This window comes from Anarhichas minor, unplaced genomic scaffold, assembly GCF_050575085.1.
Source record: "Anarhichas minor isolate MPS153535 unplaced genomic scaffold, ASM5057508v1 ptg000041l, whole genome shotgun sequence".
NCBI lineage: Eukaryota > Metazoa > Chordata > Actinopteri > Perciformes > Anarhichadidae > Anarhichas > Anarhichas minor.
The window spans coordinates 565,189-589,709 of record NW_027466487.1 but is presented as its reverse complement, the minus strand read 5'-3'; the positions used below and the strand labels follow the sequence as shown (position 1 = coordinate 589,709).

The window sequence follows — 24,521 nt, the reverse complement described above, 5'->3', positions numbered from 1 at the left end:
GGAAAAATAGCTATATCACACTGTAGAAACACTCCATTAGGCGAGATTTTAAAGCTCTGCATTGAAAGTGTTGCTTAGATAATATGTTGGCCTATTATAATAAAATGTACTTGGACTGTGATCATTAAAAGTTCTCAATGCATAAAAATGGCTAAATAGTAAGCATAAGTGTTATACTATCATATATTAGAATAGTGATGGATTGAAGTTGGTGGAGCCAATTTAAAGCAGCATGTGGCCATTGTGTATTGGGTAGTTTCATATTTTAGTTTTGTAAGCTATGTACAATCTTAATAAAGTTCCTAACTGTCAAATAGCCGTGAAGTGGAGTAAAACGTCGGCTACTACAGTTTTTCTCACACTCACTGTTTAGCCCTTTAATTCCATGGAGCATTAGGAGAATGCTGAAGTGTTTTGCTGACTCAAATAGCAGCGACTGAATCAACTCTGAATATTTATATAACAATAACACCGGATGTAAGGGAGCGGATGAATATCTGCCCCCAGGTTATTTTAACACGAGACACAGTTAGTAATAAGCTAACGTTAAGCCGACTGTCTGGTTATTGATACCAGCACTGATCTCAAACTCAACGTTTACTTCGCGGCTCAATTTGCGCACTGCGCCTTTAAAAACAAACCGTTCCCTGCGTTCAGTCCCGACGGTCGACCCGGTCGGCCACGTACGGCTCTGTGCTTCAACGGTACTCCCAAGGTCCGGTCGTTAACGGTAGACGACTTCTACCGGTCAACCTTTGCGACTTTAACGACATATTAGCGAGTTGGGACTACTTTGAAGTACTTTTTTTGTTTCCTCGACAGAGATGCGGAGGACATAGTTTCTGAATGAGGGTTCCCCGCTGGGACTGTAAAGCGGGAGGAGGGGGCAGTCCGCGGGGTCGTGCAGGCTATCTGATCTGGGATCTGCTCACTTTTATAACCAGACAGACGGCGGCTTGTTCGAGGCAGAGCTGAGCTCGGACGGTTTCTCCGAGGAGGACGCGGAGTCTTCAACTTTTTGTATTCTTTACGCAGGACACCAATAAGAAGGGGGGAAGTTTGGAAGAAGAGAAAAGTTTCACCCGCGTCTCCTGCCAAGACCACGAGCGGCTGGAGTTGTAAGCTAATAATTCACTCTGGATATATCACTCTTTTAGACTTTAACCGTGAAATATAACTACTTGTTACTTTACTTCATTGAAGCAGACACACCAAGTATCAGCAACATGGATAAATACGAGGATTTAGGACTCGAGGCGAGTAAGTTTATCGAGGACCTGAACATGTACGAAGCATCCAGAGACGGCTTGTTTCGGATGAGGAGGGATGCGGGAAATAACCCCGACTTTGAGGAGACGAGAAGAGTTTTTGCCACTAAAATGAGTAAAATACACATGCAGAAACAGCAAGAGGAGATGGCGAAAAACACCCAGGCCATGAAAATGAACGGGGCCCACAACAGCACGTACTACACCAAAGACAGACCGCCCATCAATAGTTACAAGCAACCACCGTGCGAAGCGGCCGCGAAGCCCCCGATGCTCTCTGGCCCCGTGCCGGCCACCACGGCTGGGACTCAGTACGCACCGTTTGACGGCCAGAAACACCACACGGGCGTTCAGTCTGAACCTCCAGCAGGCAGGGCGTATGGCTACGGAAACAATTACGATAATAAGGAGCCGCATTCATACCAGCACAACACCGCTACTACTCCCCCCAGCCCAGGAAACGCGTCTCTCAGCGCGCCCACACACGCTCGTTACCCGGTCAGCCAGCCGGCTGCCTGGGCCTCATCCAGAGACAGCCAGCTATCTACATCTTCGTCTGGGTCTGGAGGCAGCAGCAGCTCGTCTAACCCTAACCCTCAGCGTCAGTCTGCACCTCCCACCGCCAACAGTCTTCCACCCCAGCAGATTCAGCCTGTCACCCCGTCTCTAAACCTGAGTCCACCCAGGGGATGGGCTGGAGAGCCCCCTGGCTCAGCTAAACCTGACTTCATCCCTGCCCTGCCTCTGAGTGCCTTCACAGCAGGAGCTGACCATTACGCACCATCTTCTCCAACCTCGAGACCCTCCACCAGCCATAATGGTGCTCTGGCGCCGTCCTCGCTCCTACCTGAACCTTTTGAAGCGCCTCTACCCAAAGCCCAGGTGGCATCTGCTGCCTTGATTCCTGGCAATGTGTCCAAGAGCAGCAGCCAGGGTCAAGGCCGGGGCCAGATACCGGTCTGTGGACACGCCGTTGGTGCTGAAGCTGAAATGCTTTGCCCCTCGAAGCCTGTCCCACTACCCTGTCAGCCTCTCCTCGCACAGACCCCCGAACAGGGGCCTTCAGCAGCTGAAATAAAGTTAGAAGCGCTCACCAATCGACTGGAAAAGGAGATGGATGCCCAACCAAAGGCTGACTACTTTGGTAAGACAGTTTAAACTATCCAAATTCAACAAGGGGCTTCTGTCAGTTTAAGAACTGCCCACCCACAGTTCACAACATGAATCCACTTGTTTTTGATTTCATATTTACATGCACACACTCTCACCCTTTGTCGCCCTTCTTCTGTGTTTCCCTAACACACATTTATTCTGTGTGTGTCTGTGTCGTGGTTGTGAGTGCAACCCAACTGTCAAGAGTCTTTGTGGCATTCCTGATGGTCTTTGCTGATAAAATAGCTAAACTTATGCAGGCAAAGCTTCTCTTTTTTTATTCTGTGGAATGCAGACAGAATCATTTCCATTTTTTTTAAATGATTCCTTGTCTGTCCACTTGGCAGCTGAAACAAACCCTTCAGCAGTAAAAAAAAAAAGTGGTGCCAAGGCCAGACAGAAGAATGTTGCCCTCCATCTCCTCCCAGACATTTAATGTACTACGAGACAACATCCACGACAAACTCATTAGTTGGACCTTGATCACTTCCGTCAGCTCTGTGACAGTTTTAATGTTAGTTCCCATGTAGAGTTTGTTTGACTAGCAGTAGCATTGGCACATCATATCATCACAGATCTGTGCTTGGCTCTTTGTGAGCAACACCTGTGATGGTTCGTTCTGGTATTTGGGGGCCCCACTAGGAACAAGGAACCATGGCTGTTGTGTTATGATAAAGAAGACGACACATTTATCATGAAGATCATTTCTTGCTTGTGAAGTTTTATGATCTAGTACCCTTGTATTTGTTGGAATTATACGCATTTCAGATTCCTCATATTACATTAAAAAAGGAGTAAAGTCCTGCAGCTAAAATGATAACCAATACACAAGGTCACTGGGTGAGATGGGTTGCATGAGAATGTCCATCATCAGCAGAATGCTCTGGTTCCTGTTCCTCTTATCACTGCTTGTAGCGCTCTAGCTGCTCTATGTGGACCGTAGGAGCGCTACCAGGAAATGAATGCACCATTGAGAGAACACATGCTTTGCTGTGAGGTCAGCTGAAAGACTGTAGTAGATGCACAGTGAGCAGGTGAGGTGTGCTGTATGTTGTTGGGATTGTGTTCGTCTCAGAGGAAGCCGGTGCTCACATGTTAGCCAGGCGTTGTAAACGGGATGTCCCCCTATGTCCCCCCCCCCGGTGTGTGTATATTGGTGTGTAAGGGAAGATGTTACGGCACACGTCACTGTCACGACGAGGCTCACAAATAGCACAGTGATGTGTGGGAGAGCACAGTGCATTCAGCTCAAGTGTAGGTTTGAAGTAATATAATATAGACCTTTTTTTTTTTTCACACGCGTTCCCACATAGACGTGGCCCACACATGGCTCCTGTGTGGAGTTTTCCACTAGACCGAGGCTCGTCCTCTGAGTCATGCTTTTAATGCCGGAAGAAAAACTGTCATCGTGGAAGACCTTCTGAGCCGTGAATACAATATGTATATTCTGTTAAGCACCTTTAGTGTACTGTCATATTTGTACATCCCGTTGTGTTAGAAGGTTTGTCGGGTTAAAGCTACGGTTTGTTTGAACATAATGTGCCTCTAAAAGTCTGATTGGCAAAATTACAGCTGGAGGTTCTGGGAAAGTGAGTCCAGTGCCAAAGCGGCTGCACCGGGGGGAACACTGAGGAATGTCTGAAGGAAGAGAGCAAAGAATTTTAGATATGAGGTCTTAGGATACAAAGAGGAGGGGAGTCCCAGTCAAGGTTAGAAGCGTCTGCCATGTTGAATGGATGAGTGGACGAACAGAGATTTAGGAACACGTTGGTAAGATGCTTCTTTGTGCTCGCCCACAAGAGCCTGAAAGGATATGAGATTTATAGACAAGTTCATCCGAGAGGGGAGAAGTGGTGGGACGTCCCAGGGTTCTGCCCCCCCCCCTCTTCCTCTGACTTTCTCACACACACACACACACACACACGCACACACGCGCCCATTCAGTTAAGCATTTACTGTTGTGTTAAGATGGAGGATTAATTTATCCCATCTGGCTGTTGAGTGGAAAACTTTGTCAGAACTCTTCCCAGGGATTCTTGGCTTGTGCTCTGGCAGGCAATTGGAGGCTTTCTTTAATGTGTGTGTGTGTGTGTGTGTGTGTGATAGATATCCTCTCATGCGTATCAGTGCGTCTGTTTGTCTATCAATATACGGCCTATATGGTGTCTGTGTGTGCTGTGGTAAAAGTTTGATAATGATGGCATAGTGACTCAGCCTTCAGCACATTTCAGTGACTGAGAGTACAATGTACATACGTTTGCTACTTTAGAAGTTGCATTTATTATATCATGTGGTGGACGCGTTATAGACGGAGTTTAGTCCATTTCAAGTTATTCTTAAAAATCAGATTACTTATGGGTTATTGGTTGATTTGCTGCTTTTCATATTTTCATCATGTTGTGGATGTGTCATGTGTGAATCTGAAACTTTGGGGCTAACTGTAGAAGTGATAACACTCAACAGCTGCTACAATGTGTAGCACGGGTCCCTTTAGGCAGTTAGTGGTGTGTTGGCCAGCGAGCGGCCGTCTACTGGCAGTTTTGACAACTGGGAAAGGTGAGGGGGGGGGGGGATAGGTGGGGTGCAGTGTTGGCGTGTTTTGCTTCCCCTCCCCCCTCCTGAAGCAGGCAGTCAGTCTCCTGAATAATCACACTGTTTAGGAATATGGGACTGTGGCCAAAGACAGATTTGTGGCGGCCCAAACTATGAAAACAAGGATTATTTTTGGTCCCAAACAGGAAAAGAGTGAATGGACCTTTACTGCAATTCTGTTCACATGGAGCATACGAACCAAAGCTATAAAGAAAGTAAGGAAACGATCTCCTTGGCCCACTGAAAGATCTCAAAAAAGTCCTGAAAAAGTGTGTGTTCCTGTTTGTTCTCTGACATGAAGAGTTTACAGAAGACGAGCAGAGAATGTGATTTGAAGGACCTTCACTCATTCATTCTTTTCACACCTTCACGATAAGTTCACTAGTTTGAGGGGAATGAATACTTTATTGTGTTTTCATGTAAACAAATAGCTTACATAAGATCCCCATTCTTCTGCTCTCTAATAATATCCCTCTATTATCTCTAAATCTTCTTTCCAGCCTTTGGGGCCCCCGGCGATGTGTCCTTTGTTGTGGCATTGGGAGAGGCTTTAGCTGAATTATATATAACCCTGTTGTATATTGCATTACTGAGCGTCTAAGAACAGAAAAATTTGAAGGTTATTACATGTAACAGTGTGTTTTTGGGGGAGGCAGCCGCGTGATAAGTGTTAGATACAGTGAAAACAGAAGTTTCTTTGTCAGTGCTCTAGCAGGACCTGGGCTGGGCTCTTCTGCTGAGCTCTATTTCTTTATAAAAACAACTCACACACACACACAACCTCATGCACACACATCTTCACTCTAAAAGAGAAGCTTGAGGTCTTGCTTCCATCGGTGCCATTGCCCTCTGCTACTTAAAGTAGATACTTGATGATTGGAAGGTCATATCATGCTGTATCTGATTGATTCAGCAGCTAGCTGACGACCCGTTGCGGTCGCTGTTCACGGTCTGTGTGCCAGTCGTCATATCGCTCCATGCCGTAGTGTGCGTGCTCAGAGGGAAAGATGGAGATTGGCAAGGCATGGGTGCAAAGAAAGATGATATTTCCATGCCAGGTCTCAGGAAAGTAGTGTTGCATAAGCAAAAAATAGTTGTGTATTAATCACATGGAAACCCTGTGTTTTTGATGAGCGGTCCAAAGTCCAAGGAGAGATTATATAATGTTGCATGGCATGCTCTCATGTGATTTGCTTTCAGGTCTTTTGGGCTTTTATCTTTTCTTTCTTTGTATTTTCTTCTTCTTTTTCACGTTGTGGATGAGTGGATGGATTCATATTGAGTAGACTCCAGTGTCTTGATATCAAGCCACATTGAATGGGTGTGTAGTTCGGGTCGGAACATTTAGATTTTGATCAAAGTTTTTATGACCAGACTTTTCGGTCTCTGAGCCAAGTCAAATAAGCAAATGGGGATATATTTCCCCTCTCAGTGACACAGCCCAGGACCCAGCTTCCTGACTTTTTGAAGTGATGTTTTTTCTTTGTCTCCATTGTTTTTGTCTGGATTAATCTGGATCACAGCGTCTCTTCATTCCCCTTTATCGTGATACAATAGACGTGTTTCAGTTTATATCTCAGGTTTAGTACTCATTTGGTTGGGTCGACGTACCGTGTCTGCATCAAAATGTTAATTAAATGCATAAGTGGCTTAAATGTGTGCCTCCCTGTGACTTTCCTGACGTGGTCATATGCTGTGTTGTGTTCCAGGCGTCTGTGTTAAGTGCAACAAGGCGGTGTATGGAGCCAGCCAGGCCTGCCAAGCTATGGGAAGCCTCTACCATGACAGCTGCTTCACCTGCAGCGCCTGCAGTAAGTACACACAGACAGCGTACCTTCACTGACACTTTCACCTGCTCGTGTCTCCTCCCGACTAATCGGCTGCCAAAGAACCCGTCCTCTTGATTAAAAGCTGTTCCTTCTTCCTCAGTCAGTCGCTGCCCCCGAGCAGAAACCAACAATTATTTAGGGATTACTGTCCTGTGCTTACTGGTGTTTGGTTTCTGGGTGTGCCAGTCACTCCTCCAGCCCACACAAAGACACGCGGAGCGAGACTCTCTGCCGACCTGAGTTAACCACCAGTCAATAAAACTGCCTTTAGTAGAGTTAGATGGACTGTATGCCGGGTGTCAGTCGAGGCTCATCACCCTGGCGGCTCTGTCCGACGTATGTGTGACCTGTAGTTTCCTGACTGGACAGCCGCGCCCCTCCCTAGTGGAAGAACGACCTGGCTTTGTGCTCCAACCAATTAAAATCTTTGTCCCAATTATAAGATGGGTATGTGGAGAATGTGAGGCACTGTGGTGACCTCCACTCAGGCTTATTATTCTGCAGCACCTTTGACCTTGCTGCTTACGCCCCCAAATATATGATTAACATCTCCGTGTTTTCTTTTACCCCTCGTCCTGTGTGCTTATACGTGTGTGTGTGTGAGAGCGAGGAGATGAAAAAGGGGAGACACGGGGGGGGGGGGGGGGTTTTACTCACCACATACCTCTCATACCTTGCTCCATGTGAGAGCACAAGGGTTGTGCTCGCTGTGAGTAGTGGCCCCCAGGGAAAAGAGCATCTCAGCTGGGGGGGGGGGGGGGGGATTGCAGGCATAGGGGCCCTCAGTAGGTCCGTCTCCAGGAGGACACTGGCTGCTGTTATGTCAGCTGAGGTGGGAGGACAGTGTGGGACAGGGAGGACATTCAGTGAGAGCACAGCCCACTCAGCCAGCAGGCAGGGGCACGCTGACACATGCGTGTACTCATGGCTGTGCCCACGCAGTAAACGGCACAATGCAGTTGAATATACAGAGCCTGTATACTAAGCATCCCTTCTCATCTTCCTCCAGAGTCAGTATGTCAAGAAAGCTGTCATTCTCTGTGGAGTTGCACCCCCCCCCCCCCCACACACACACACACACACCAGTTCCTCTGAGGTGACTGAGTGGAGAACATTCAGGCCACATGTCTGGGATTCAGTACTCTGGGCTTCCCTCCAGGCTAATCATCGACTGAATACAAGCAACCCGACTCCTGTTGGAGATTAAGCTCAAGTTTGTAATCAGGGGAACTAGTTTACACATTAGCCAGCTCAAATAATAATATAAGTACAAAATAAAGCAATTGCCTCTCCTTATATGAGACTCTGATATTCTTTCCAGTATATTTATTGTTTTTAAGGAACAGTGGTACACAGACCCTCTGTCAGATTCTGCTTTCATGATATCAGGCGCTTACTACAGCCAGTCGGCAGGCTTTGGAGAATACAAACAAGGACCTGATTGGTACGTTGTGTGCTAACATCTGGTGGGTAGACTGTCAGCACCTTGACCAAACACCCCAGGTGCTGTTCACAGTCAGAGAAATGCATTCAGACTACCAAAAAGCACTTCTTCTAAATGCAGGAAAGATTAAACATACGTAGTTATCTTTAGCAGGGCAGGAGGTGAGACTTAATCTCATAGAACAGAGTCTACTAATGTGAAATTTGTATATTTGGTATACGTTCCTTTTTTTTTTTTTTGCCAATTTACTCACAGGAAAGAACAGGGTTGAGTCCCTATTAGGAGGACACGGCAGAGTAATTGTGAATTTCTTATTTTCTGAATGGAATGACATCAGGAAATTCATAGAATATTTTAATTAGAAAACGGGCCTTGTGTTGTGTTCGGTCCCTCAGGTATTTTACATTTTTATGAAAGCGCAACAGTCGCAGTTCTTTTCAAATAGTCAGTCCTGACTCCTGACTTTAATTAAGCTCTTATCTCTCCGGAAAGCTCAGAGCCTTCCCTCTCTGACTCACTGGGAAAGAAGACTGCGAGGAGGAGGAGGGATGGCCCATATCTCACTTCCTCCTTCCCCTTTTCCCTTCAGGGACACAGTGCCAGGACTGTCTTCAGTAATTGCCCGAGGCCAGCCTCACACCGTGGCCCGATCACAATGACTCGTCTCCTCTTAAGTCAGTTATTGCGTTAGCCGTGGCCACATCTTGCTTGCGTGACCAGTATCATTCTATGAAGTAAGTTAATGTAGTTATGAACAGCTGGTTCAGAGAATGTCATGTGCCATTGATGTAAAAAAAATGAATCACAAGGTTTCAGTTTATTTCTTTGTTTCAGTTTTCTACTTTGTTGTTGCCTCTGATTCTGTGTGTAGTTCAGGCTTTTTTCAATCAAAATATTACAGCGGTATAGTAAACTATAGGTCTGCTTTTAGCTAATACAGCAAATCAAAGTGCTTCATCACATGGATGCAAATAGATAAAGCTCTAATAAAGCCCAATTATATTAAAATGTCCTTAACTGGGCTTATGCCTTCAGCTGCATTTCCTCTCATCTTAAGAAGGAAACTGTGAAATAGTGGCTAAATGACTGTGTGAGACAAGCATTCAGGTAAACAGAGCGTGGGAGATAAAGAAGGCTCCTGTTCACCAAGGTTAACCGCCTCGTCTCCTCTGCTGTCCCCTCCTTCACCTCCACACTCGCAACACGTCAGGAATGTTTCCTCTTCCTGTGGGACCTGGTCAAGAATAGCTATGTGAAGTGGTTTTGCTGTGTGTGTGTGTTTAGGTGTGTGTGTGTGTGTGTGTGTGTGTGTGTGTGTGCTGCGATAAGAAGCCAGCTCCAGACCATCGACCTATTAAAGCACACAGAGAGACAGGAAGCATACCAGGCATGTGGAAAGACACCAGAAAGGAACAAAGAAGAAGAATATCAGGTGGTTGCAGGTCTTGGCCTGTGGTTGCCGTGAAATCCAATAAAGCAGAGTGTTCAATCTGTTGCACCTGTCCACTAATTGAATTTAATCAGCATTTTTACCCTCACGTGTTTGATGCAGATGTGTTCCTTGTCCGACTGCAACCCACTCTGTGCCCCAGCAGTATTATATGAAGACACCAGCACACCAAAGATCCATTTGTTTGATTTATCTGCCCGGAATTCAGCAAGATAGAATGAATATTGCAAGAGGGTCCATTACCTTCCAACGGGTGTAATTAATCACCGCGGCCTTTATGCATTAGCGCTCTAACTATTTTCTGGGACTGGCCTCATCTCATAGCTTTGCAAGATTTTCCAGTAAGACAATTCCACATTCTATCGTTGACTTACCTTTTCTCGTCTGCTTTAATCTACTTATTGTAATTCAATGATAGGAATACGTTTGTTTTTTTCTCAGAGTACCAGGTGCTGCTGTGTTTCGCTCTAATGAAATGATACAGATGACTTCTCTGTGTCTGTTGCTGCAGGTCGGAGGCTGAGAGGGAAGGCGTTCTACTATGTCGGAGGGAGGGTTTTCTGTGAAGAGGACTTTCTGGTGAGCGGTCAACACACAATCTATATTTTGTATACCTCCACTGAGGTATGTGGCATCTTGTGACATTTGTTGCATTACGGTGAGATGACACACAGTACCTTTCTCATGCTGAGCTGCATCCAGTCAACATCTCCTGTCTCATGGTTTACAAATCTCACCTTATCTTACACACTTAATAATCAACCTATACTCAACTTGCCAGCCGTCAACTTAAACACAAAATATTGGTTTAGAGACTTTTGACCTTGTCGCGCAGTTTCTTGCATCTAATGCCGCTGATTCATATCAGTTTCCTCCCTTTGGGACTGGAAGGAGGTCAGTAAGTGGAGAGGCTGCTGTGCTGTGGTTCATAGTGCAGAATGACTGGATGTACCTTTCACTATGCATAATCATAGGACGTACATTAAACACAATTGAACCCCCTTGGTAAAATTTGTTGTAATTTCCAATACATTTTCCATTGTGCATGTTCTCATAGGAAATCCACCTTTTTTTTGGGGGTTGTATTTCCCCAACTAATCCTTCACACTGTCAGTAGCTCTGTGTGTGTTTACATCTTGAGCCCTCCGCAACAGACCTCATCTAATTCACTTTCCACCAAAAGCTCCGATAGTCGCTCAATTAAAATCCAAATTTATACTGAATTAAATTCGCTCTGGCTTTCTCCCTCTATGTGCTGTTAATTACGCCTGCTCTTCTGTGAGTGTGGCCTCTGCTAACTGCCACTGCTCATACATATTAACACACGATGAAGCTGGGCTGACTGATTCAAACACTGCATCCCTTTAAATACCTATCTCGGGAACCTGCACCATATTGACTTTTGTTCAGTGATTCACACACTTAGAGTGCAGTGCTTGCCTCAGAGAGGGAACGTTTAAGCAGCTTTAAAGCTTTAAAGAAGGGTTTTTAGTAAAACTACACATGTTAAGCCACCATGTAGTTTACTTTGGATTATGCCCGGGAGACATTGTGGAGCTGTTTAGTGCTCAGTCTGAAACAGAGAGTCAAGAGATTTCAGTCATCCATTAAATCACCAAATTCCAATGACATCACTGTCGTCTTTCCTCTGCCTGTTGAAGTACTCTGGTTTCCAGCAGTCTGCAGACAAGTGCAACGCGTGTGGACATCTGATCATGGACATGGTGAGTGTGTGTTCCTCCCCTCCAGTTGTGTGTACTTTTGAGGGATTTGTCTGCCTGTGTGTGTGAATGGGTCCGAGCCAAGTGATCTCAGCAGACTTCACCCTAAATACGCTTTCTGTGGGCACATCTGGATAAAGACTCAAGAGGAAGCATTGGCTCTGCATGTGCATCTCTCCCTCACACACACACACACACACACACACACAGAGAGACTCATGGGTAAAAATGAGTCAGGAAGTGACGCAGCATATGAAGGATTTTTTTAGACATGATTCTCAACACCTTCTCCATCCAGCAGACAGAGATGAAGGCGCTGCCTGCTTTATCTTCATATCTACACATTTTAAATGCTGTATCTCATAGCAGCAATCTGTACGCAACATACAACATATTGTCTTCCTTTGTCTTAAATTTGCTAGAGAAGACTTAGTATGTTCATTTAATTGCTATGTTTTCCTTTTAGCTTTATTTGATAGGTGTGATTCTTTGTTTTCAGGATATATACGTATATATGAAAGTACTGGCGGCTTATTCTTAACTTTGTCCTATTCTCAGCTGCTGTTATGATCAAATATACCCACATTTAAAGTTCATCTAATCTAAAGGGAAAGATTTTTTTAGGAACAATGACTATTTTAATATGATTGGATACAAATTGTGAGGAATGAACTAGATTAATTCTTCACTCATTTCTGTCTTTATAGATCCTGCAGGCCCTCGGGAAGTCATACCACCCTGGCTGTTTCCGCTGTGTCATCTGTAATGAGAGCCTTGACGGAGTGCCCTTCACTGTGGACACCGAAAATAAGATCTACTGTCTCAAAGACTACCACAGGTGAGTGTCACTTATGTTTTGTCCCAGTATTTCAAAGGAACAAGATGGTCGCATTATCCGTGGGGTAAACTAGTTTACACCGGGAAAAGGTCGAGGTGTCTTATTCCAGATGACAGCACAGCCCCTGAACATTTCCCTCGCTGCTGCAGGATGTGGCTGAGACGGGTCGACTGAGTACTTGCCACGTGTGGCAGACACATGAGAAGTGTAGTCAGGGATGAAAGGAGAGGGAGGGGGAGGGAGAAAAGATCACACTGTCCAGTCAGAGGTGTGAAGAGTGGCGTGCAGCGACGGCTCCTCTTGTTTTATGAGTGCAAGACCATTTTGAAGTTGTGCCTGTTAGCCACTTGTAGAAACTGCATATAGAAATATAGCCTGTAGCACTTCAACCTTAACAGCAGCCCGACAGTTGCAGCCTTTCTCCTCCCTGCTGGGACAACATGTACAGCACAGCGAGGCACGTGGACCATCGCTGTCTGGAAGCTCTCACAAGTTCTCTACGCTGATCCAATCAGACAAACCGTATTGTGTGTGTACAGTATGTGTTTGACTTTTAGACACAGTCATGCCCATCCGCACTGAGAGGCCCTTTGTTATTTCTTCAGACATCCAGGTGCCAGCCATGTGTGTGGAAAGAATGAATTAATTTTGCTTTTTGATTTTTCTGCTCCTATTTGAATGTGGGGAATCACGTGTGTGTGTGTGAGGGAAAGCCAGCACATCTGCAAACCGGCCATCTTGAATCTAGTCAGGGTCAGGGGAGAAAGAGAGGGAGAGAGACATCAAATATTAACTGTAACCTTTATAGTCTTTGGATAGAGTGGATTCAAATTCAGGACATGAACTTCTTTGAGTGCAGTTCAAAGTGATCTATGAAAACCTGTCTCCTCGTGCTCTCCCAGGGTCCTGGCGCCTAAATGTGCATCCTGTAACCAGCCCATCCTGCCCTCAGAGGTAAGCTAACACTCACCTGTATTTAGGACCGGGTCGTGATGAAACATTATCACATATAGTCTTTCTATATCATCATGTTTTGACTCCTATCAAGGTTGTTGTGGTTAACTTGTCTAAATCAATACGTTTAACATCACACGTTGAGTTCCGTGGTGTTAAATGTACCAGATCGGGGTTTTGTTTCACTCACTGGGATGAGGGTTTTAACATCTAAATGCATTAATATTAAGATAATGCTCTGCTAATAAGCACAAAACTAGTCTTGTCCATACTGCGTGCCCGTGTGTATACTGTGTGTGTTTGATTATGCTCCTGGCAGTGCAGTAGTTTTAGGATGAAGTGCTGTCAAGAGACAAGTTTCAATGAATTCCAGCGTGGTGTGAATGATCCGCTTTATACCTTCATTACTTCCAGAAGTTGTTCACTTTTACCTTTAACCACCAGATGCTCAGCAGATTATGAATCCTTATCGGCTCGTGTTTACTCAGTTATGACCCAAACACAGAACTAAGCTGCGTAAGTAGCATGTAGTTCAATATAGCCATATTTCCCTCTGGACTACAGGTCAAACAATGTGAGGCCTGATATTTCTGGGCTTTGATTTGATGCGGTGTCAAGGAGGAGCAGATTGATAGTCGGGAGAAGTACAGTTCACACGCAGGCAGGACGTGCTGGCAAAAGCAAAGAAATGTCCAAAATTAGAGTTGGCTTTGCTGGAATGTCCCCGGCCCTCCCCTTTGAGTGAGCAGTGAGGCCGGTATTTAGAGGAGAGGTAGTGTGTGTGTGTGTGTGTGTGTGTGTGTGTGTGTGTGTGTGTGTGTCTGTTTTGGGGTGGGGGGCTTTGTCTCTGTGCTTTTATGAAAGCTGTTGTTACGGATGTTCAGGGGAGTTCCCTCTCAGGCTGATATTGTAATCAGAGAAAGATGACTGAAAGAGAAATACCTCCTGTCTTCAGGACAAAGAGCACACACACACATTAAATGTACAGATACAGGGTCTTTGTACCTATTTATAAATGATTTGCCACGGTCTTTGGCTCCGTGTGGCTATATTCTTGTATGCCAGTATGATTCATAATTTAAAAGTACAGACAATCCAGCTCTTGGCTTACATCGGTGTCCGAAACGAGTGTCTTCTTCTGGCAAAGGTTGGCTTCATTTGCATTTGTCTGACTTTCATTCCAGGGGTCTGATGAAACCATCCGAGTTGTATCCATGGACAAAGACTATCATGTGGAATGCTATCACTGTGAGGTGGGTTGAAGGAAACAAAATGGCACATTTCTCTGAAGCTTTGCGTGTGTTACGTGGCTCTGAGCCAGGGACCCTCTGAATGGCTCATTAAGAGATATCATAATGAGTAGATCCCTGATCTTAATTACAGTCTTGGCGGTAATGACATACTGCTGAGGAGAGCAGGTATGCAACGCCTCATCATCCCTATCTCATCATTTCACTCAAGTGCCTCTTCTTTTTTCTTTTTTTTTGTGCCAAAGGCTGATTGACAGCTGAGAATAAAAATCAGTGGGCTGTGAGGAGCAGCACCCTGTTTTTTTCTTAATCGTTCAAGCTGTTCAAAGAGGAGCATCTTGACATTAGAATTATGTCTTTGTGAACATTTCTTTCTTGAAACGGCAGAGAATGATTTATGAGAATAAGTTCTATTGATTTTATGTTAATCTTCTTGTGTTTTATTACCTTTGCCAAGGATATTTCAGAAAACATTTATTTATCAGTGTTCACGCTGATGTATGTATGTATGTATGTATAATTATATCTTTGCTATATTATTGCTATGCATCTATGTCATTATCATTTTATTTATTCATTTATAAATATCTCTGAGCTCAGGTCTCACTTGTAAGTGAGATCTTAAACTCAATGTGACTTCCTGATTAAATACAGCATATATATAAAAGAATCCTTTATTGACCAGAGATTCTTTTTTTCCCCGGTGTGCACATATTTGAGATTTGCTAATATGATGAGTTTAAATCATTTCGTAAATGTAGAAATTAATCTGTTCTAAAAGCTGTCCTTGCACACTATCGCGGTAATTATTGCTGTCCAATCTGTCAGTGCTGTGAAATGAGGTCAATGCAGAGCAGATACCAGAGCAATTATCCTCCATTCTTCTGCTGAAGCTCTTGTAGGCTGTCAGCGGGTGTGTGTCTAACCCTTGTTCCTCCTCTGTGCTGATCAGGACTGTAAGATGGAGCTCAACGACGAGGAGGGTCACCGCTGCTACCCTCTGAACGGCCACCTTCTCTGCCACTCCTGCCACCTGAAGCACATGGAGCCTGGCTGCTCCTCTCCGGTCGCTGCAGCCGCCTCCTACTGACACTGCAGCGGGTGGAGGGAGACACCTGGTGGATGTGTGGAGGAACTGCCAAAGCGTGACTGACTGCAGGAAGTCGACGTGTGCAATTCTTGTTGTAAAGGATTGATTAATGCAATGCATCCGATCATACTCTGGTTTGATGTGTATTTTCACAGGAATGTTAATGAAGTTTCACCTAATAATGAAGGATTGTAATACACCAAAGCCCTACTTTGAATACAGGGAGGCGTCGCGTTATACCCGCTGCATATGGACTTTGTGTGGCCATAGTTTTTTTTTTTTTTTTTTTTTTTTAAATGTAAATATCAATTGCATTGTCTGTGTAAATATCTGGAGGTCAACTCATTTTTAGAAACGATGTACCTTCAACTTCATGTTCAATCCAATTCAAACCATAAGTGATCTGCTTCTGCTGGCTTATTAGCTATGCTGTGGGAAAATAATGATTCAATCATGATAAAGTTCATGCAATAATAACAGCTGGTGTGTATTTATATAAGATGAATATACAAAAAAGTAACAGTTTGGCGTTGAGCATCATGATGAAAATGATTAGTACAACAACAATTTTCCAATTTTTAACCAGAGTTACAGAAAGTTGCTCTTTTCTTCTCAAGGCTGCACAAACACTCTGTCAAAGGCTTCCATTTGTTGACCTGCACACATGAGCCGTCATTGTGGCCGTGTGTCCTGTATGATCATATCAAATGATAACTCTTTAGCGTGACCATTCCATAGAAATATTAAACAATGCCATTATCCCACAGGTTGCAATGCCTCTGTGTGCTTAGGACCGACCATTTCACTGTCATATAAAACATTCTTCTTTGTTAAGTCGAGCAAGAGTGCTTCAGAGAGCCAGGTTCAAATGTTCTCAATCAACAGCCATTATCTGTCAAACGCAGTCTGTTCTCAGCACTTAAAGATCGGTTTGTGAGTTTTTGATTCACCTCTGAAGAGGTTGGTATTAGGCTTGATCGATGTATTTTGTTACGTTTGCAAACCTATATTTAAAAAGATATTGTCGCACTATATTCATTTACTTTTGTTTCATTTTGACTCGTGCAAAACCCCTTCAAATACTAATTTGATTTGCAGTGGGAATTACAGTTTGTGATTGTCTACCTTTGCCATCTAAATTCTATTCATGTCTTCAGTTTACTAACTAAAACCTCGCCGGTCATTTGAGTTCCTGTAGATTAAGATAAGGGCAACAGAACATAACATATGAGTGTTGTCAAGAAAATATTTAATAAATGCATTGCAATAGGACAAACCTCAATTTCAATTTGTATCTGATTTTTTTTTTTTTTTTTACATAAAAGGGTACATTGAAAAAAGGCACGCTGACTGTGCTCCCTGCACTGCAGATTGAGGGCAAAAACAAAGTTCTCAACCTGCAGAATTTGCCTGATAGCAAACATATGTTCAAGTATGTACACATAAACTGGGGAACATGGACCACCCATGTTGCTTGTTTGTTGCTTGCTTGTCTGCAGATTTTCCTCTTTTCTTTCTTTTCTTCTTAATTGTAAATCTCAAATAACAATATAGATGAAGAGTATGTGATATACGGCTCTGAAACTAGGCGACTTCATCGATATCTATTTGTTCAAAAAATGCTGGACTCATTCAGGAGTCGAACTTGCAATCTTCCAATCCACAGTCAGACGTGATATCCATTGAGGCTTCTGGTGCCATTCTCGCAGTGTTTGGTAATTGGATAAATCTTGGAAATTCTTGGTAGCGATGGCAACACGATTGGCTCTCACACATGGGGCATCGATTGTCTTGTTGCCAGCATTGAAGAAGTAGTGCATTATTCTACTTAAGATACCAAGAATAACCTGAAATACCTCCTGAGCTCGTGGTATTGAATCCAGTTCTTTCTAACTCTTTGTGATCATCTAGAAATGTGTTTGTCAGCAACTAAAATAACATATAAATGTTAAGTAGCCTGTGTTAAAGCATTGGTGGAAACTTAAGTTAATTATATTTCGTATTATTATTCTGAATCTGCAAAGTAACTAAAGATATCAAAAAATGTAGTGGTGTAAAAAGTACAATATTTGCCTCTGAGGTGAATTGTACTAGAAGTATAAAGTAGCATAGAAATGCAAATACACAAGTAAAGAACAAGTACTTCAAAATTGTACTTAAGTACAGTACTTGAGTAAATGTACTTGTCCACCACTGTTTGAAAAGCCCGCAGACACAAACTAAGGACCTTATGTGATGAGGAAGCAAACAAAGAATGTGACAAATAGGAGGATTATTATTTATCCACATAGCTTGAGTTCAGATAACCCTCTCTTGGGTAGATATTAAAAGCTATACATTTGAGTGAAGTGGTTGTAATAACTAAATAATAACATTAATACAAATAATAATAAGAAATAGGAAGAAGATGAAGAAGAAGACATCAACACAGAAACGTCCATTTTATATTGTTTAATATATAGTTAGAACAACAATAATGATAACAATGACGTGTAACATAAATGACTTTAGGCATAAATAAACTAAATGCCAATAAAAAGTAATGAAATAAAATGCAACATTATTAACAAAAAAATAAGAAATAAGGACACAGAGACGTCCGAACTCGTTTTCTGTTACATAATAACAACGATGAGGTCATAAATTGTATGTGACACTGGATGTGGACGGGTGAGCTTGACTTGCAGCTTCCATGGCATCCAGAGCAGCAGGGGATGGAAAAGTCGTTCTCCAGTGGAGGAGAATCACTGGTCTTCAGTAGCACCTATGAAGGTAACACCAAAGTGTGTCCACCGTGCTAAAGGACAGCTTAGGATGCCACTGTGCTGTCCTGTATTCTGAACTAACGTCCTGACATTTGCACTTATCTGCACCTTCATTGTGGCCAACCACCTTTCCGTCTGTAACCACAAATCAACCAAGAATTGTCCGCTGTGGCCAATCAGCGCTCGTATTGCAACCAAGAATTAACCAAGAATTGACCAATGGACGTCTTCCAGCTGACGGGAATGTGCGGTGGACGAACAGCGATTTATTTTTCTTACCGGCATGGCGAAAGTAAGTCAATCCTTTGTGGCTATTGTCAATAGAAATGACTTGAGATATATCGATATTTGAATGGATGACGCGTGGCTCGGTAACTTTTTACTAACGTCTACTTGTAGTGGTGTATTTTTAATTAAGTAAAATATACTGATACTTCTTCCACCATGCACTGGCCCCAGGACATAAGCTGTGTTTAATACTTATAATATACTTGTCATAGCACGTGTCGCTTCCTCACGATGCTTTAGACTCATAGTGATTCTGGGATGTTATCCGACATTTTGAGTCTGTTGTAGAAATATGCACAGACAGGGCATAATATAAAATCAATATTACAAGGTGATCCTGACTGCATATAACTGATAGTATAATATACACAGCTGCCTTAAGTAATGTGTTACCAAATGTTTTGTCCATTTAATCTCTCACAGCTGTGTATTTGTTTCTATCTTTTCTTTATATTTTCATTTTTTAATCTAGATGGATCCTGGCTTCAGGAGACGTGCTGGTGGCAGTCTTAACCTCACAGACACAACTGATGCGACAAAGGTGAAGGATAGCAACAAAGGAAAGCCGTGGATGCGAGAATTCGAGATTCATCAAGCAGAAAACACCTGCTGGGTTTCTTTGAAATCAAGTTTGGTGTGTTTCGCGTGCAGACATTCAGGCGAGTTATTAATATTATTATTTACTGTAGTTGTTACAACCACTTCACTCAAATGTAGGCCTATAGCTTTTAATATCTACCCAAGAGAGGATTATCTGAACTCAAACTATTTTAGATAAGTACAATTTTGAGGTACTTGTTCTTTACTTTACATTTTGTGCTACTTTGTAATTCTAGTCCACTTCATCTCATAGGCAAATATTGTACTTTTTACTCCACTAAATTTTAAAATATATTTAGGTTCTTTGAAGATTCAGATTCATAATACAAAATATATACTATACTATAAATATCAACTATCCACCAATGCTTTAACATAGCCTACTTAACATTTCTATGTTAATTTAGTTGCTGATATGCATATTTCTAGATGATCACAATAAGTCAGAAAGAACACGCGGGATTCGAAACCATGAGCTGAGGGGGTATTTCAGGTTATTCTTGGTACCTTATGCAGACTAATGCGCTACACCGTCAAGATTTACGATGTGAGAAAACCCGAGAAGAAAAGGGAAAAGAACGAGCCAGCCAGGAGTCGAACCTAGAATCTTCTGATCCGTAGTCAGACGCGTTATCCATTGCGCCACTGGCCCGGATGAAGAAGCACTGTATCACATGACGTAATTAAATATCGCGATAACAAAGTCACGATGTTTGTTGCATAATTATTCAAGTCGCGTTCTCACGACTGATAAACATAAAATGTAACACAACAGACCATCGTTGCCCGTAATACCATTATTAGCCAACAGATGTCGCGGTCCGACCACGTTGTCCATTGGAGACTTAACAGTCACTGTGGTGTCAACAAGTAAATTAGCTAATGTGTATGTTTAGATCATTCATGACCGTCATACAGGGAGTAATGCTGCAATAAAATGTCTAGGAGTTAAGTCACAGCAGCAGAATATGATATGACTAATGATGAGACATTTATAAGAAGAGCCAGCCTGTAAACTTTTAGATGCAAAGGGATCATGGGACCTTTTCTGTAATGATACCCAGACAGACTGATTGAAACAATGAATGAAAAGGACCTCAAAACCAATAGAAACAGGAGATACAGTGATCAGCAGGATATTTGAATGCACCACAAAAGAAGACCTCAGATGATGGTATGATGCTATGTAGAGTCATGTCTGTTACATGCACTAGTGAAAATGAGAACAGATCAAGACAATTTTTGATTTTGTTTTCAAGTTGTCCGCTGTGGGTTTTGTTTTTGGCACTTTGCTTCTCAAGTCAAACATATACAGCAGGTTATGTGGTCTTATATGCTATATATGTAGGTTATATATATTTATATTGTACATAGTAGTTAAATGTTTGTGCATAGTTCCTCTGTTCTACTTTGTTGTCTTTATTGTGCTTGTTTTTAAAAAATATTTTTCTTGTTTATTTGTGTATTCCATGTATGCATGTTGAGAGCAATGTGAAAACCAGAGTCAAATTGATGGCCAATAAAGCTGATTCTGATTCTGATTATACGCTATTAAACATGAGAGCATTAGCAAACTTTATAGAACACACACACACACACGCACACACACACACACGCACACACGCACACACGCACACACGTGCGCGCGCACACACGCACATACGTACATAAACGCACACAGACACTCTTACCAGTGTAGCCAATCAGCAGCCAGATGACTTCATCGGTCCTGGGTGGGAAGCGTTGGTTTTATGTTCACCTCAGATACAGATCATACAGATACAGAAACTTCACATGTTGTAAATAGCAAGCCAGTAACTTGATTCATTAATATATATATTTTTTTTAAATCAAAATCTCCTCTTTTCGATTATTACACAATTAAAAGGAAAACAAATGACAAAAAATGGATTTAGGACATTTCAATGATGATAGTAATAATGATGATATGGGATTTATACTAAAACACGATGAACACTTTTTAAATCATAACTGTAAAAGGGATTATGAGATAAAATCAACTGTAAAAAATGATGGTTGGGTCAAGAATTCCATGCAGTTGTGATATAAATTAAATTGAGTTGTTGATATGTGGCTATAGCATGCTTTTGTTATTGTGAATTTTGTTGCAGGATGTTGCACACTCTCACTTTGTATTTTTTAAAGTTTTATTTCCATCTTATTTGATTATTGGGTATAGAACTGGAGAAAATATTGGTATTTTGGAAGGAGATAACTTTCAGGCAGGTTAACTCTCACGGATATCTCGAGGAACACAAACTAATTCTGCTGATCCTCCTGGGAAACGGTGGTTGAATATTCAAAATTCAGCTTTCTGGCGCACTTGGTGTAGGCTGAATATAAAGCCGCTCAGAAGGATCCTTTTCACATTTCAGCTGTTTGGCAAAATAAATCAGACCTAACCATCAAAATCACTCAAGATGAAGAGGAAGGAGAAAAAAAAAAATTCTGATTCTAAACTGGTCACATATTACACAGCATGGTCCGTGATTTACATAATAAAAACGCATGTAAAGTACAAAGGTGTGCAAACTAAAACTACATCCAATGTCCAACACACGCCACCCCTATACATCTTACCAGGACCACGCGGTGTATGAATCGAGCGCACTCGCGTGCCTCTGTAACCCCGCCCCCAGTGACGACATCAGATACCTCCCAATGCGGGGGCTTTGTGGATGGGTGCTGGCTGCGCCGTGGCGAAAAAACGTGCACGCATCACTGGCAAACAAACCGACCCAAACGCTGAGAGAAAGCACTCGGCGGTTTTTCACGAGCGGTGCGTCGAAAAAAAACACCAGATAAATAGCGTTTGAGGCATTCGTGAAGGGAACGCGGCATGCACGCATGCATTAATGTGCGCGTGCAGATATTTGGAGACGTTGGAGGTTTTCGAGGAATTAAAAGTGGACTAATGGAGATGCCGACAAACTGAGGGGCTGGGCTGCGAGTGACTGCATTGTTGCATGTTTCCTGGGATGGAATAATTTCCCTCCTCATTCATCAAAGGAATTATCGAAAGACTCCTCTTTTCCGTCTCAATGTTGCTTGAAGGGTAAGCGAAAACCGAGGTGTCAGTGTCGGTCTATTTTTTTTTTTAAATCACCACCGCGTGGATGGCTTCGCATGCCGTTGTTTTTTTTTCAATCAATTCGTTCCCCTTTCTGTGTGTTTGTCAGATGGAAAGATACGGGTGCACACTTTGCTGCACACATTTTTTAAAACTCATTTACAGATCTGGGTGAGAGAAATCTTTATGTGTTTGTTTGGCATTAACAAAAAAAACCCACCCTGGGATTGTGCCTCTTATGTTAGCAGAGAGATGGACTGCATCGGGAACACCATGCAGAAGAAGGCTGCAGAGCTGGAGCGGCTGGCCGAGGTGCTCGTCACCGGAGAACAGCTGAGGTAGGTCGGTCGGTCCCGGGTCAGAAATCCAGCTGACCCCGGCTCTGCATGTAGGTCACACAATGAAAGCAGCTGTGGCATGTCAGTCAGGGTCGTCTGCAAACTCACCACCAACTATACAGTCATGGCTGAATACCTAACAATTTGTAAATCCTGTAAGTACATAATCATTGTTTAGTTAGTTTTCATGCTCCCTCTTGCACGTTTTTGTGACCTGATGACAGAGAAAAGTGGGTGCTGTAAGCATGTGTGACTGCAGGTTAATGATCATGCATGTAGCTCTCCCTCACTGCTAGCCGGCCCTACAGGCAGCCTTCAGCTCCACTGCAGCATGCACGGCCAAACAAAGGCATCCACACATGCACAACCCTCCCCGTGCACACTGCTGCCCCTCACCTACATCACATGCACATATCAGCCATGAGGCAGTGTCTACATTCTGCAGGAGGCTGTTTTGCTTTTAAGGACCGAACGCATGAGTCATTTTTTTTGTTTTTGTTGCTCCGGTAATTCAGCGCCCTTTGAGCTGCACAGGCAATGATCAACCTACTAATCATTGTCATGCCCTGCCCGTTCATCCTATCAGGGAATTGCACTGCTGTCTCATGCAGTGTTGTTGGCACGCTGCACCTTTTGACCTTCCGTACGCAAAGAAAGGCCCCAAAACCCTGGTGGTGTTCGCTGGCTCACGCTCTTAGCAATGAATAGAGGCTCAGTAGGTAAAGCATGGCACCAATGCCAGGAATTTCAGCCCCCCCCCCGCTGAACTATGAGGAAAGCACACCACGCTGAATTGTGCTTTCCAGCTGGGTGGGGATACACTGAGTTAGAGCTTTTGCTGTTTCTGAAGTGGTACACGCTGTAACATTGTTCTGTTCTGTAGAACCATAAATAGCAACACCAGGCATCACCTCAAGAGATTAATAGTCTGTGCCTGAATATACTCTTTGGTGTTCTTTTGCTTAGCACCAGTGTGTGTTTTCCTGTTTATCATTGTGTACTGTGTGTATTCGTGTGTGTGTGTGTGTGTAGTGTCTCTGGCACAGCTGTATACTGAGGCTGCCAGCTGGCAGAGTTGTCTGTCTCAGAGTCCCCTGCCTCGGAGACGCTGCTGTTCTGGGGGAAAGGGCTCGAGGTTGAGACATTCAAGTCTCTGTCTTTCTGCATATTGTACATTCTCAGAGCTGAGAGCTTTTTTAGCCAAGCCAGCAAGCATGGCTCTGGGGATGAATCTGGAATGAATCGGTTAAAATATATTTGTCCAATGCTTTGGTTTCTGCTGAAATACCTGCACAACAATGATTTTCCTGTATGTTGCGTTCATTGCTAATTAGAAAACGTTAAACTAAGCTGGAACTAGGTGCACGTTGGCTTTGCCTGCAGTCTCGTTACACTGCAGTACAAACACACACAGGACAGTTTAATGATTGATGCTCTCCCTCAGTGTTTTACCTTGACCCCCCGGCTTTAGCTTTGTCCTTTGGTCTGAATTGATATTTCAGACCAAGTGATGAAATGAGGAAGTCAAAGAATACAATTTGACCTGATGTGAAACACTTGCTGGTATAAAAGCAAGGAGTGTACCGTATCCACGCCCTTGTTTGATCATTTTATCACAAGCTCGTGAGACACGAGTTCCCGGTACTGATGACAGTTTGTTGGCTGTTTTTTGAATATCTTATCATACATTTGTGTCCCATCATGTCGACAGCTTGCACCGTAAAGCGGATCCGTTTCAGACAAAACAGACAGAAAGACGTGGATACCGTGACACACAGACGCATGCAGCTGCTGTAGTAAGGCTTGTGACTAGTTCATAGCTGTGAATAGACCGTTTGTTGCACAATGTCA

At 43.2% G+C, this 24,521-nt stretch overlaps 2 protein-coding genes and 1 non-coding gene across 6 annotated transcripts in view; 2 read left to right on the top strand and 1 right to left on the bottom strand.

Annotated features, from left to right (window-relative positions):
• Positions 1-657: 657 nt before the first annotated feature.
• Positions 658-16,870, top strand: limd1a (LIM domains containing 1a). 2 transcript variants are annotated; one of them, XM_076109476.1, is made up of 9 exons: positions 658-1,118; positions 1,204-2,412; positions 6,722-6,823; positions 10,247-10,314; positions 11,397-11,459; positions 12,164-12,294; positions 13,197-13,248; positions 14,433-14,501; positions 15,451-16,870. In XM_076109476.1, exons 2-9 carry the CDS (start codon positions 1,227-1,229, stop codon positions 15,586-15,588), a joined length of 1,809 nt encoding a protein of 602 aa, XP_075965591.1. In that variant the 5' UTR covers positions 658-1,118; positions 1,204-1,226; the 3' UTR covers positions 15,589-16,870. The 2 variants fall into 2 exon arrangements, with proteins under 2 accessions (XP_075965591.1, XP_075965590.1); XM_076109475.1 differs by having other exon boundaries at positions 658-2,412.
• A 2,950-nt stretch (positions 16,871-19,820) lies between these two features.
• On the bottom strand, positions 19,821-19,893 carry trnar-acg (transfer RNA arginine (anticodon ACG)). Its single transcript has one exon. It is a non-coding gene; the product is annotated as a tRNA-Arg (tRNA).
• A 2,065-nt stretch (positions 19,894-21,958) lies between these two features.
• Positions 21,959-24,521, top strand: part of deptor (DEP domain containing MTOR-interacting protein) — a 28,452-nt gene continuing 25,889 nt past the window's right edge. Inside the window, exons 1-2 of one of the 3 annotated variants that reach the window (XR_012959093.1) lie at positions 21,959-22,317; positions 22,578-22,670. Coding sequence is in view for 2 of the 3 variants with exons in the window: in XM_076108846.1 (XP_075964961.1) it covers positions 22,304-22,317; positions 22,578-22,670 (107 nt within the window). In the remaining variant the exon portion in view is untranslated. The remainder of the gene's footprint in view (positions 22,318-22,577; positions 22,671-24,521) is intronic. The other 2 variants (XM_076108847.1, XM_076108846.1) reach the window with 2 other exon arrangements.

What these genes read in the sequence shown, in the direction of transcription:
- limd1a (XM_076109476.1), top strand. Translation starts at nt 1,227, where the DNA reads ATGGATAAATACGAGGATTTAGGACTCGAGGCGAGTAAGTTTATCGAG. An exon ending in TCTGTGAAGAGGACTTTCTG is followed by an intron (nt 10,315 to 11,396) that starts GTGAGCGGTCAA and finishes TGCCTGTTGAAG; the next exon opens with TACTCTGGTTTCCAGCAGTC. An exon ending in GACATCTGATCATGGACATG is followed by an intron (nt 11,460 to 12,163) that starts GTGAGTGTGTGT and finishes CTGTCTTTATAG; the next exon opens with ATCCTGCAGGCCCTCGGGAA.